Source organism: Rattus norvegicus, chromosome 4 (genome assembly GCF_036323735.1).
Source record: "Rattus norvegicus strain BN/NHsdMcwi chromosome 4, GRCr8, whole genome shotgun sequence".
NCBI lineage: Eukaryota > Metazoa > Chordata > Mammalia > Rodentia > Muridae > Rattus > Rattus norvegicus.
The window spans coordinates 7812050-7825803 of NC_086022.1; the positions used below are offsets into that span (position 1 = coordinate 7812050).

Below are 13754 nucleotides of genomic sequence, written 5' to 3' on the forward strand. Positions count from 1 at the left end.
ACAGCTAAGGAAACCTCTCTCTACTCATTTCATTAGCAGAAGAGAGAACAAATTCCAAGAACTTTAGAAACTCTGCATAGGGATCAGAAACAAGGCCCACTCTTTCACCATACTACATACAATTAATGCCCATCAAAAATCCTGATCACTATAACCCCAGAATGTGCCCTTATTTAGAAATAGCAAAGACCTTGCACATATAATTAGTTCAGATAAAAATCATTCTATTAGAGTGGGTCCCAAAACCAATAACTAATGTGACAAGCCACTCCTATACACCTAAAAGAAAGAATACAGGGCCTAAAGTTATTTGTGTATCAGTGCTCACAACAGCGCCACTATAGTAAGCAAAAGGTGGAAAGCACAAGTACAATTGGGGGAAATGACTTGTTTGCCTTTCTAATATGTTTTATAATATAGAATGTTTTATACATATAATACAGATGTGCCCAATGGTGCAACAGTTCCATGACTGTGATGAGGGTAATTAAATGTTTTGACTGGATTTAAGGCCTGCTCCACAGAAAGGACTTCTTCCTACTACTATACTTCTAGTCAATAGTCCATGGCTGGAGAAGGTCACAAGCCATTGTGGGGAAGCTACTATTGTTACTTAAATAGGCAAATATACTCATCAAACTGCCTCCTGAATATTTTGTTTATACCCTTATGTAAGCTGCTCTTCGACTTTATCAAAGAAACTTTATCAAAGAAGCTTCTTTTTGTAGTGGTTCTCAAGCAGTGGTTACTGCAAACTCAAAACTGATCAAAGTACTGACCGTGGCTGTTCCATGTTCAGCCCTAAATCAAGTATCTGTCATCACCCCATCCAAAGCTTAGGGAATATCTCAGAAAAGGAGCACAAGAGAACGTGCTGGAGAAAGAAGTTGTCTTCCAGACACGACTTGGCACAGCACTCACCCAAACTCACAGCAGCTGTGATTACCTCGCAAGACTAGACTGTTCAACACTGTATCAAGACCTCAACCCTTCCCAAGTGTTTAAATATCCAGTTAATGCAGTTAAGTAGGAAGAACTCAAGAAGACAACCTCCACCCCCATGAAGATCTACTGGTAGGTAATGGTTGCTGGAAGGGTAGATTTTCTTCAATGCTACAACCATTGTTAGGTTGCCTATTCTATGTAAAAAAAAGAAAGAGGTGCTCACCCATGTTTATATAACCAACCCCAACTAAACTCAAGTCACTAAAAAGAAAAAAAGACATAAAAAAAGGTGGGCTAGCTGGGAAGATGATCAGTAGGAGTGCAAAGAGACTTTGTAGGCTAATGAGGATTAAATATGATAAAATATATTATATACTGTATAAAAATGCCATAATAGTAAAACCTATTATTGTATTTAATAGCATGCTACTAAAAGTGTAATAGTATTAATTTGGGAATATAAAAAAATACTACAAAAAGTAGACTAAAAGCTGACATTTCAATTTTTTTTTTCCGGAGCTGGGAACCGAACCCAGGGCCTTGCACTTGCTAGGCAAGCGCTCTACCACTGAGCTAAATCCCCAACCCGACATTTCAATTTTTAAAAGTAACTTTAAACCCATGTGTAATTCAGTCAAGCGTTCTTCCAACACTTAGTATTTTTCAAACTTTTCAAATTCCCCAGAACTTCCACTAAGAGAGCAGCATACAGTTAACACAGCACATGTGCGCTCACATGCAAAGACAATTGAAACAACCTCTGTAATCACAGATTAAAATCCAAAATGAAACCTGGTATTTGGGGTTGGGGTTGGGGTTGGGGGGGGGTCCTCTCTGTAACAGGCTTATAGATGTTTTCGCTCTTTAACAAAGCATACAGAGCAAGAAAACTGTGGACAAAATACAGAACAAATGTATAAATGAAGGAGGTATTGAACCCAGGAATGCATGTTTGTTTAACACTGAGAACCTATTAACACAACACTATATTAAGAAACTGGAGAAGGGAGATCTATGATTGCCTCTGCAACCAGAGAAGTATTTGATTCAAACACTATCAACCACCTATATAGCAAATGTCACACTCAAGGTAAGACATTTAAAAATCAGCCACTGAGCTGTAAACCAAGACAAAGAGATCAGGACATCTCTCACCATCCACTGTACTGGACTAGGTATTGGAGGGACAGACAAATACTTTCTATTCAAGTGCCTGACTTCAAAAAAAGAGAGACATAGATGAAGATAAAACAGATACAATTACATAACTAGAAAAATCTCAATCTCCAAATTATTAAAACCAGAGTCCAACTAGTTGTAACTATCACAATTACCAAAGTGTCCTGGTTAGCGTTCTGTCAATCTGACACAAGACAAGAGTCATCTGGGAAGAAGGAACACATTTGAGAAAATACCTTCATCAGACTGACCTGTGGGCAAGTATATAGAGCATTTTCTTGATTGATATTTGGTGTGGGAGGGCCCAGTCTACTGGGGCAGTAGTGGTTCAAGAAAGCAAGCTGAGCTAGTCCCGAGGAGCAAGCTGAGAAGCAGCACTCTTTCATAACCTCTGCATCAGTTCCTACCTTGAGTTCTTGCCCTGGAGAGTGATGTGAAAGCTAAAATAAACCCTTTTCTCCCTAAATTTCTTTCTGTCGAGATGTTTTATCACAGCAACAGAAACCCTGTAACACACAAAGGCAACAGGGGAGCTTTTGTATTATAAAGCACTAAGAAATTTGAGAACGTAAAGGTTTAAACAAACAAACTAGGGCTAGAGAGATGGCTCAGTGGTTTAAGAGCTCAATTCCCAGCAACCGCATGGTGGCTCATAACCATCTATAATGGGATCTGATATCCTCTTCTGTCATGCAGGCATGCATGTAAATAGAAAACTCTTATATATACATAAATAAATCTTAAAAAACAAAAACAAACAAACAAAAAAGAAAACAGGGCTGGAGAGGGCTGGAGAGATGGCTCAGTGGTTTAGAGCACTGACTGCTCTTCCAGAGGCCCTGAGTTCAATTCCCAGCAACCACATGGTGGCTTACGACCATCTGTAATAGGATCCAATAACCTCTTGCGTATGTCTGAAGACAGCTACAACGTACTCATATACATAAAATAAACCCTAAAAATGTTTAAAAACAAAAATAACTACACCACCTAATTACAATATATTGCCAACTATTAGAAAGAAAAACAAGATGTCAGAGAGATGGCTCACTGGTTAAAAGTGGTACTCTTTAAGAGATCCTGAGTTCAATTCCCAGCACCCACATGATGGCTCACAACCAGTGATGGGATTTGATTCCCTCTTCTACTTCTAGTGTGTGATGGATATACATTAAATATTTAAAAAAAACAGAAACAAGTGTTAAAAAAAAAACTACATGATATAAAACTTACGTTATAAAGGCCTAGCCTATTCACTCAAACATCCTATGTCTAAGTACCTTGCATAAGATGCATACTTAATAAATATTTGATAGGTAATAAATGATAAAAAATAACTTGACAGTGGAACATTCTTTATACTGGACGAAAGAATCAATACTATAAAAATACCACTCTTAAGCCAAGCATGGCAGCAAATTTATGTAATTCCAGCATCATGAAGACTAAGGCAGAAAGAGGCAAGTACAATGCCTCAATCAAAAACCCACTCTACAGAAATTATTTTAACAACCCTATCAAAATCCAAGTCACAATACCAACAGAATTTTGTACAGACTCGAGAAGGTTATTATAACGTTCATTGTTTTTACTGAACCAGGTTAATCAAAAAGCATTCTGAAAAGCAAATGCTATGTTACAAGAACATACAACATGCTAATAATATTTAAAAGCTACTGACAGGAAAACCTACATAACAGAATGATAGGGAGTTCAGTACATGGAACCATAAAAGGTCCAAGTTCATACCATACCCAAAACAAGGCCTTTTGGGTTGATAGATATACAAAGGCATACGAAAGGGAAAGAAGGCCTTTTGGGTTGATAGATACACAAAGGCATAAGGAAAGGAAAGAAGAAGTGACATGGAGAAGTCTCAGAGAGGAAAATGTCCAAGAGCAGATACAGGTCACAAGGTAAAGTTAAAACTATCACACAATGCTGTTAAAACAAGGACACGGGGAAACCAAAGAGCCAATCATCAAAACAAGAACTTAGAAACAAGAAATACATTTGCTGCCCAATTTTTAAAAAGTGAATGCATGAACAAATAATTACAAGGCACATATTCACTTGAGCACTATAAGTAGTATAAAGTACAGCATTGAAACTACTTTTGCCATCTACATTAGCAAAAATTCAGACTCACTTAAAAGAGAAAGGGAATATTTGACTGATGGAATGACAAAATGGTACTGAGTGTTGAGGATGACTAGAAAGTAGCTACCCAAATTTTCCATACATATGCCTCAGTGAGCCCAATCTTAAAGGTATCCATCTTCAGACATTCGCACAGGCACCCTACAGTGAAAAAAGAAAAATAAATGAAGATGCTCAAGAAATACCAATGGTAAGTGGATACATCTCTAACCTTCACAGAAAAGAAAGGTTCTCAAGTGAACAAGCAAACCCAGTGCGATACACATTCTATTCACACTATTAAAGTACACTGTTCTCTGTGTGTACAAACATGCACAGGGTTATCTTCCAAGGTGGTTTTTCAGATCTTTCCCTATCTGAAAAACTACACTCAAGGACTAGGAAGATGTCTCAGTTGATGAAGTGTCTGCCACACAAGCATAAAGACCTTGTCCAGATCCCCAGTACCCACATGAAAAACTGGACCAGAAGCTTTGAATCCATTCCCCCTATGCTAAAAGGACAGGGGAAGAGTCAGGGAATCCCTCGCTGGCTTAATGGTCAGACAGCCTCACTCAATCAAATGGATGAATTTCATGCTCAATGAAATCCTGGTGAAGAGTGATACATGCATGGACTACTGTCCTTCACACTCACTGACACACACCTACACACACACTCATATTAACACATATATAATAGGTGTGCAGGGTGTCACAAACACACCTTATAGTCACTGTAAAATTCATTTTAACTTGCTAGACACAGTAGAACTGAACCTGTCTGGCCACTGAGGTAACATTAAACTGACAAAACACATCCTGAAAAACCAAAAACCTAATTCATGAGTTAAGCAACATCAAAATGTTGGTAACTGTTGACAGTGGGTCATTCTTTTTACTATAGACCCAAGAAACAAAATTTTACAAGTACATTTGCCTCACCTATAAAATCAGTGTAAAGTCCAAGATTACTATTAAATTGTGAGACAAGGCACTCATTCTAGTCCAGTTCATGAGCTGCTTTATGAACTGTTAGGTCTTAACATACAAATCAGCTTGGAGGGTTTTTGCCAAAATTTATATTCTAACTTTTCATTTTATACTGCAAAGCAAGCACTAAACCTTGAAATTTATTGTTTGCTCTACAATGTGTCCTTAAAGACCTACTTTTGCATTTACGCTAATCTCTATGTCCAGTGTTACAGGTGCAATATGACCCAATGCTTCTCCCACCCTTACTTGGTAACAGCTAGTATGTAAAGTCATGGGCATGCTTCATTCCTATAAGCCCTTGAGTCTCACATCGACATAACTGTGCCTCTGTGATTATCTATTTTGGCCACCCAGAGATTCCGTTCATTCTGGTTATATTCTAGACACTGAAAATACCACTTCTACCACCACCACCAACCCCACCTCCAAACATCAGTCCCTTACAATACTGAGATAATTTTAAACTATCAATTCTGGGACATTTGGTGGATTTAGCTTAACAATGAAGTTAGATTAGGCAATAACCAGGTTTTGTTGGGGAAAGGAGTAAAGACAGACTCTCACTATGCAGCAGAGGTGGCTTCAAACTCACAACCCTTCCACCTCAATTTCCCAAGTGCTGAGATTATAAACCCATGCCAGGAACATAGCAGTCTTTTAATGTAATGTAACAGAAATCACAGTTTGGCACAGTACACAATAGAACTAACCATGAAATTTGTGTAGTGCTAAATCACAATGTCAGTGTGAGATCTAACTGTAAAACTCTGAAAACCACTGTGCCAGGTAATATGCTAAACTGAGGTGTCAAGTAAGCAATCTACAGATATAAAGAAGGTATTACCTAGAATGTAAATATTTCTAGTGTAATGGTTTTGTTGGTTCTTTAGCAAACATTACAGATCTAATGGACAAAAGGCCCTGTTTTCTTTTAAAGGAAATATTTCAATCTCTAACTGATTTATCAAATATTTGCTGAACACGTGTACAAGGTCAGGAACTCGGGGTGCATGGCATTGCAGGCAGACATGCTTGTCCTCAGAAGTCTTAAAGTTTTACAGATTAAAGTAATTGTTCAAGAGAAAACAAGAGTGTTACTAGATGGAGAGGGAGGCACTGAGGTAGGAAACAGATAAATAGAAGCCAATGATTTCTTTAGTAAGGCCTCCTCCCTCAAGAGTCAGAATGTATTGAATCAGGATACAGTTACAGGATATTTGATCACACTGTGAACCCCAAGATTGTTACTAACTGAAAAAAAACATGTTTCTAGTTGTGTTGTATCTCAGTCTTAGCATACATCTTTAATCCCTATACTGGAAAACAAGTCCTTAATATATGCTTTTAATCCCAAACAAAAAAAGTAAAGTTAGTTTGTAGAAGCACCAATGTTTGAAAGGCATGTCTAATTCTGTGGCAGACAAAGTGATGAATGAGTGAAAGATTTGACAGAATAGGCTATGCCCAGCTCTCAGGAGAAGAGAGAGAAAAGGGAAGCTATTTAAGAAGCAGGGCAGAGAAAGAAAAAGAGGAAGGAGGCAGTTTTACTGGGACAGTTTTACAAAGGTTGAAGAGAGAACAAGCTAGAGAATGAGAAGGAGCCAGATTAGAAGAGATTGCTGAGTTAGTCTGAAGCCAAACAGCAATTCAGGAGAAGCCCAGAGAAGCCAGACTGAATCAGTCAGCTTGGAGAGGAGTTCGAGCCAGAACAGCTGAGTTGAACCAGCCAGGGTTCAGAAAGAACTAGAATGGATAAACTTACTCTGCAGTAAGTCTCAAGGCTGAAAACAGTCTAAGCCTAGATAAGACTGTGCAGAGGCTACAAGCTTCCAGGACTAAGCCTAGGTTAGCAGAGGAGGCAGTAAGCCTCAGAGATGACAATTACCAATAGGACTATAAAAGACACTTTTAGAACACAGTCCTACAAGGCAGGAACAGTGCACTGCACATGGGGTGAGGCACTCAAGCAGTTCCAAGACTGCAAGGCTGCTGAATACCAGGGTGAATATTCAAAAGGACTTGCCTACTTTCGCAAGGAGTTTGGACCGAGTCTACGCAGTAAGAACGCTGGCAAGTAGTAAGATGGAACAGAAACTCCAAACTTCAAAAACCAACCTCGCACTCTAAAATTATAACCTTCAAACTTTCTGGCTGAAAAGAATATGCAGCCCTCAAAGTTTGTTTGTGCAGATATTTACCAGTTTTCACTGTGTTTTAAAGTTTTAAATGAGAGACTTAAAAGATCATAAAAGCACACAGTCCCCAAGCCATCAATATCAACTCTTCACATGCCACACAGCCTATAGAAAACCCCAATCCACACTAGTGAAAAACAAATGGAAGATGGAAATATCATCTTCATCTTTTCTTTGACCCAAGAGTTCCTATAACACTGAGACTCACATATAAAATGTTAGTTTTTACCTTCTCTACTTAAGTAAGACAGATAAAATGTATTTTAAAAATTTAACTAGAAAGCCTCGAATTTGTGTGTTTAAAAAAATCATCTATGAAAGCTGGCAGTGACATACCATACCACATCCTGCCAGAAATGTCATTCTGGCATGCAGCCACTGCCATTTTGGTTTGGTCATATAAACATTCCAGTCCTGGGGTCAGAATTCCTAAGCAGGGTTGTTTAACATGCCCCCCACCACTACACACACACACACACACACACACACACACACACACACACACATCTGTAAGCAGGACAAAACACCTCTGGAATATGTACAATAGTTCAAGTGTCCATAGCCAGAACTAGCTGGCAAGTGCTTTTGTTGTCTACATTTTACCATGTGCAGGTCTCCTTTTATCCAAGTCCTGAAACGTCATTTTTTAAGTATTGTTCCACATCTTTCAAAAAACCCTCATTCAACAAAACGCGGTTTTACTTATCACTAGTTAGTCTTTCCATATCGTTTACGATTGCAAAATGAAAATACCCAAGCAAATGGTTCAGTAACTAACCCTTTGTACCCGGTCTTCATCCCTTTCAAGCATACTGCCCATCACTTACAGGTTTGCCTTAGATGACAATAGGTTTATTCAAAACTGTCTAATAAGCCGCGAAATTCTTCTTACGTTGAGTGGGCTGCTTGCCGCTGCCCAGGGCGAATCTTCCAGGAAGACTGGAAGTCCCAGGACCGCCCGATCCCCGACCCCGTCTCGGGCCCGCCGCCTACCTCGCGGTGCCGCCTCGGGCCTAACGCTCCAAGCTCCGGGCCTGAACGGCGCCGGCAGGCCCGGGGCGGCTCCGGCTGTGGAGAGCGGCACGAAGGCCCTACATAAAGGCTGCCCGGTCTACGGTCCCCGCCGCGGCCCACATACCTCCAGCGCCTGCTCCTCCGCCCGCGCCCAGGGCGGCCGCCATGGTGGTCCCCGGGCCCGGCCTTCAGCCGTCCCTAGCGGGCCGACTGCTCTGGTGCGGGCCGGGGAGGCGGGGGAGCGGCGAGGGCCGGCGCCCGCGAGCGAGCAGAGGCGAGGCCCGCGCGTCGCGGCCCGCAGCGGACCCTCGCCTCCGCAGGAAGAAAACAACACTACAGCAACATGGCTGCGCCGCGGTGCACGCCGGGAGGAAGGCGGGCGGAAAAGCCAGCCGGCAGCGGGCGGATGCCCGAGGTCCCTGGAGCCTGACCGCCAGGGAGTGTCTGGAGGCGCGCGCTAAAAAGAGCCGCGCACAGAGACGGATTCGGCTGGGCGAGAAGGCCGAGGCTCCAGACAGGAGGCGTGTGGACGGCCACACGCCGTAAGTCGAACCGGAGACTGTCATAAATCGCCTTGCAGCAGTTGGCACGGTTGCGCTTTACGACGGCTGAGTCGCCGTGGCTTGTGGAGCTGAAGCGCAGCCGAAGACGGTAACGGCCGAGTCTGGCTTCCGCGCGACCAGGTTTGAGGCGCGCGAGCGCTGCATTGACTCACGCGCACTCGCGTCCGCGCCCGCTGGCGGAAACCGTGGCGTGTAGGGTCTAGGAAAAGGAGAGGTGTGTTGCGATGAGACAGGGCCCGGGGAGAGAGCTAGGTACCACAGCCTCAAAGACCGACTCCAGAGTATCCAAAAGCAAACCCCTTGGGTAATAGTGAGCTGGGAAGACCGAGGAGCAGCGCAGGTGGACCCTGGAGCGGCCTGGCACCGAGACTGGTCACCATTCAGTTAGAGATTTCCAGACACAGGCATCGACGTTCACAGGAAGTCACTGGAGGCTGAAAAAAAATGTCTCCTGTGAAATTCAACTTTTAGGTGATTGAAATGTTTCCTCATAAAATGTTGGAGAAGATGAAAAATTTTTCCTGCTTTTAGGTAATGTTCATTTAAGAAACAGAAGAAGACAATTTCCTTTAAAAAAAAATTTATCCTCATGAAGTCATTGCCCAATAAAAAGTAAGCCTAGCATGGAACCTCACTGACTAACTAGATTTGTCAGAAAACACATTAATTCATATTTAAATTGCTTGAGCCCCTTGTCACCTTTTCCTAATTTTTGGACTGTGCAGAATGGAAAGCCCAGCTCAGTTTTTTCAAGATAATTTCAGTGCTGGTCTTGAGAAAGACATCTCAAAAACATGCACAATGGTAAAATTACTTCATATTTATAACATCACATATGAAAAAAGAAAGATGTATCTCAATTATAGCAAATGCGGATTAGATTACTCAAAAACCACTGAATCTGCACAACTGAACCAGGATTTCAACTCTACGTCTGCCTTGAGTCAAATCTCATGCTCTAACGTAGCTGTGACTTCAGAAAGTTCTCTCAATTTCGCCTAAAACCGAAATTCTCCAGGACAGGAAGCTCTAAACATTTTTGTACTCAAACATTCACTAGAAGAAAAAAGAAAAAAACATTTAACCTGTATATAGGAACACCTCTAATATTTAGAGATGTGATCACTTCTTTAAATACAGATTTAATCACCCCCTTTTACTCATCACTACATACCACTTCCAGTCTACTCTCTAACTTCCTTTCGAAACCTGTTGAAGTCTCAAAGTCAACTGGGAAACCAAACTGCACTGTGTGTGGTGAAAATTATCTCTAACTGGTGAACGCAATGTTCTGGCTTGAAAGCACTGTACAGTCAGCTCACAGGAACCCATCCCTCTATACTGTCCTACTTGAGGTTACTAACTAAATGTGAGGGCTTAAAAATGAACTCTCAGAGCTGTTGAGAGACACACTTTCTCCTACAGGTCAGTTGCTTTTAAGCTAAGAAGGCCCTTCAGTGAGTACCTAGGTAGCCTTGGAGACACGTCATGCCTTTATTGACACCTAACACCCAAATCTTGGCTTTTGAATCCTATACTCCAAAAGAGTAATTTCTATTTGAAACACTTCACCTGAGTTAATTAACACTTCAATTATGAGTGACTAAAAATGTATATCTACAGAATGAAGTAGAACAGTATGTCTTTTGTGGTGATCTCATCAAAGATGTCTACCTGACACCCAATGTAGCCACTGACCAGCTAATTAAGGCTTTCTATAGGCTTAAAGAAAATAAATAAAATGGAATAGTGAATGAAAGTACAAGAAGTGAAGAAGTACAGTCTATAAGTTATATGGAATGATCATTTGCTGTTCACTCTATGCCTCCATAAGTGCCGCACATTTTCCTAATTAAAAAGTGGGGCAATTATTTATAATAGCCAGAAACTGGAAAGAACCCAGATGCCCTTCAACAGAGGAAGGGATACAGAAAATGTGGTACATCTACACAATGGAATGCTACTCTGCTATCAAAACAATGATTTTTATGAAATTCATAGGCAAATGGTTGGAACTGGAAAATATCATCCTGAGTGAGGTAACCCAATCATAGAAAAACACACATGGTATGCACTCATTGATAAGTGGCTATTAGCCCAAATGCTTGAATTACCCTAGATGCACAGAACACATGAAACTCAAGAAGGATGACCAAAATGTGAACGCTTCACTCCTTCTTTAAAAGGGGAACAAGAATACCCTTGGCAGGGAATAGGGAGGCAAAGTTTAGAACAGAGGCAGAAGGAACATTCAAAGCCTGCCCCACATGTGGCCATATACAGCCACCACACTAGATAAGATGGATGAAGCAAAGAAGTACAGGCTGACAGGTACTGGATGTAGATCTCTCCTGAGAGACACAGCCAGAATACAGCAAATACATAGGCGAATGCCATCATTAAACCACTGAACTGAGAACGGGACCCCCGTTGAAGGAATCAGAGAAAGAACTGGAAGAGCTTGAAGGGGCTCGAGACCCCATATGAACAACAATGCCAAGCAACCAGAGCTTCCAGGGACTAAGCCACTACCCAAAGACTATACATGGACTGACCCTGGGCTCCAACCTCATAGGTAGCAATGAATAGCCTAGTTAGAGCACCAGTGGAAGGGGAAGCCCTTGGTTCCTGCCAAGACTGAACCCCCAGTGAACGGGATTGTTGGGGTGAGGGTGGTAATGGGAGGAGGATGGGGAGGGGAACACCCATATAGAAGGGGAAGGGGAGGGCCTAGGGGGATGTTTGCCTGGAAACTGGGAAAGGTAATAACAATAGAAATGTAAATAAGAAATACCCAAGTTAATAAAGATGGAGAAAAAAAAGTGGGGCAAATGAAGATTAATCAAAGCCACTGAGTCTGCACTTCCAACAGATGAATCAGGATTTCAACTCTATGTCTATCTTGACTCAGATCTCATGTTCTAACATAGCTACGGCCTTAAGAGAGTAAAGTTTTCTAACAAGAGAAAGGGATGGAATTCGGTGATCGGTCAGTTCTTCAAGGAGAGATGCTTCCTACATTACATTTACTTGCCTTCCCCAGGTGCCTGCTGTCATGTCCTTCCCTCCATTATGAACTCTCCCTCTGGAATCACAGACCCAAATAAATCCTTTCAAATATCAGAAAGAAAAGAAAAGAAAGAAAGAAAGAGAGAGAGAGAGAGAGAGAGAGAGAGAGAAAGAGAGAGAAAGAGAGAGAAAGAGAAATCTGTATTCTGTGCAGGTTTGTAATCTTAAAAAGCATCACATTTATGAAAGTCTGAGGAAAACAAGTGGAGTTCCTAGCTAAAGAAGAGTCATGGCCACCAAGTATAGCACATGACTGAAATGGCTCTCCCAGAGTGAGGTGTATCAGTGGGACAACTTGTGAAAATAGGAGTCCACAGGATCAGAGAGATGGGATATGACAGTTAACTGCCCGATATTGACAGTTGTGGTTGGTAAGTAAGAATGCTTTTGCATGATAAACACAAAAGTGGGGACGGATAACTACTCATAATTCACAGTCATGAGTTCAGCCAAAACATGAAGTTAGAGAGATGACTCAGTGGTTAAAAGCATATACTGCATTTGCAGAGGACCAGTGTTCAGTTCCTAGTACCTGTGTCAGGCAGCGCACAGCCACCTATAACTCCAGCTCCAGGGGCCGGATGCCCTTTTCTGGAATCTGAGTGCACCTACATACTTGTACATACCCACACACATATACATGTAAGAAAAAAAAGTGAAACCTTTTTTTAAAAAGAGGAGCAGAACATACAGTTGATACCAGAAGAAAAACAGAATTAATGGAATTAACAAAAGGATTTCCAACAATTATAAATATCTTCAAAGGAATGGGGGAAATAAAGTCCAAATAAGGAAATAGATGATATGCAGTAAAGTTTCCAGAGCTTGGCTTGAAATAAAGTATTTACTGGAAAGGTATAAAAGAATAGAAATTCCAAGGGATCAAGATTTTAAAGCAACCAATTAACTGAAAATCTGGAATAAGACACCTCTAAAGAGTTAGGACTTTGTCAAGGGCATTCACTTGCCTATGGTAGACACAGCCAGCTCCATATGAACTGGAAATATGCATCAACCAAAATGGTTAATGAACTTGTAAATGCCATGTATGAAACAAGGTGAGTATGGAGCCCCTAGCTATAGAGTAAAAACACTGGCTCCCTTGTAGGCTTCTCCATGAGCTGTACCATGTACTCATGAAAGGTGGGGAGAATCTTGAGACAGCCCATCACTGTGCTTGCTGATTTTCATTTAAGAAATTTCATCCCCACACATCTCCCTTTTCATCCTTCTGAGGAGATTCTGAATCTTCATGGCAGAAGCAAAAACTGAAGCCACACAGCAATGAGGAAAGCCAGTTCCACTGTGGGAAGAGCACAGAGAAAAATACAGACAGAAAGAAGCACATGCTAGTCCAGCACAATGGCTGAAGCAGGAGTACTAGAAAGCCCAACCACCACAAGATTCAGGACTGCCTGCCGAACACAGAGGCCTGACCCATCATCAGTGGACCCCACTTTCCTATCATGGAAGTAACAAGTACCAAGTGGGGAAGGGCTAGGGGTGGGACTCAGGGATAAAGTACTGGTCTATCATGTATGAGGTCATGGCTTCATCCCCACCATCAAAAAGGAGACATTTTTTAAACAAGTGTCGAAGATGAGACATGTGGGCAGGGTAACACATACCTGTAATAGCATTTGGGAGGCAGAGGC

General features: G+C 41.6%; 1 protein-coding gene across 8 annotated transcripts in view; it reads right to left on the reverse strand.

The window, feature by feature from the left end:
- Positions 1-13420, reverse strand: part of Rbm33 (RNA binding motif protein 33) — a 110810-nt gene extending 97390 nt beyond the window's left edge. For 5 of the 8 annotated variants that reach the window (XM_017592681.3, XM_039107741.2, XM_017592680.3 and 2 more), the window contains exons 1-2: positions 8592-13420; positions 4274-4425 (exon numbers count right to left, since the gene is read on the reverse strand). In XM_017592681.3, the coding sequence (XP_017448170.1) occupies positions 4274-4364 (91 nt within the window). In that variant the 5' untranslated portion in view covers positions 4365-4425; positions 8592-13420. The remainder of the gene's footprint in view (positions 1-4273; positions 4426-8591) is intronic. The other 3 variants (XM_006235845.5, XM_063286223.1, NM_001191859.1) reach the window with 2 other exon arrangements.
- Between the last annotated feature and the right edge of the window lie 334 nt (positions 13421-13754).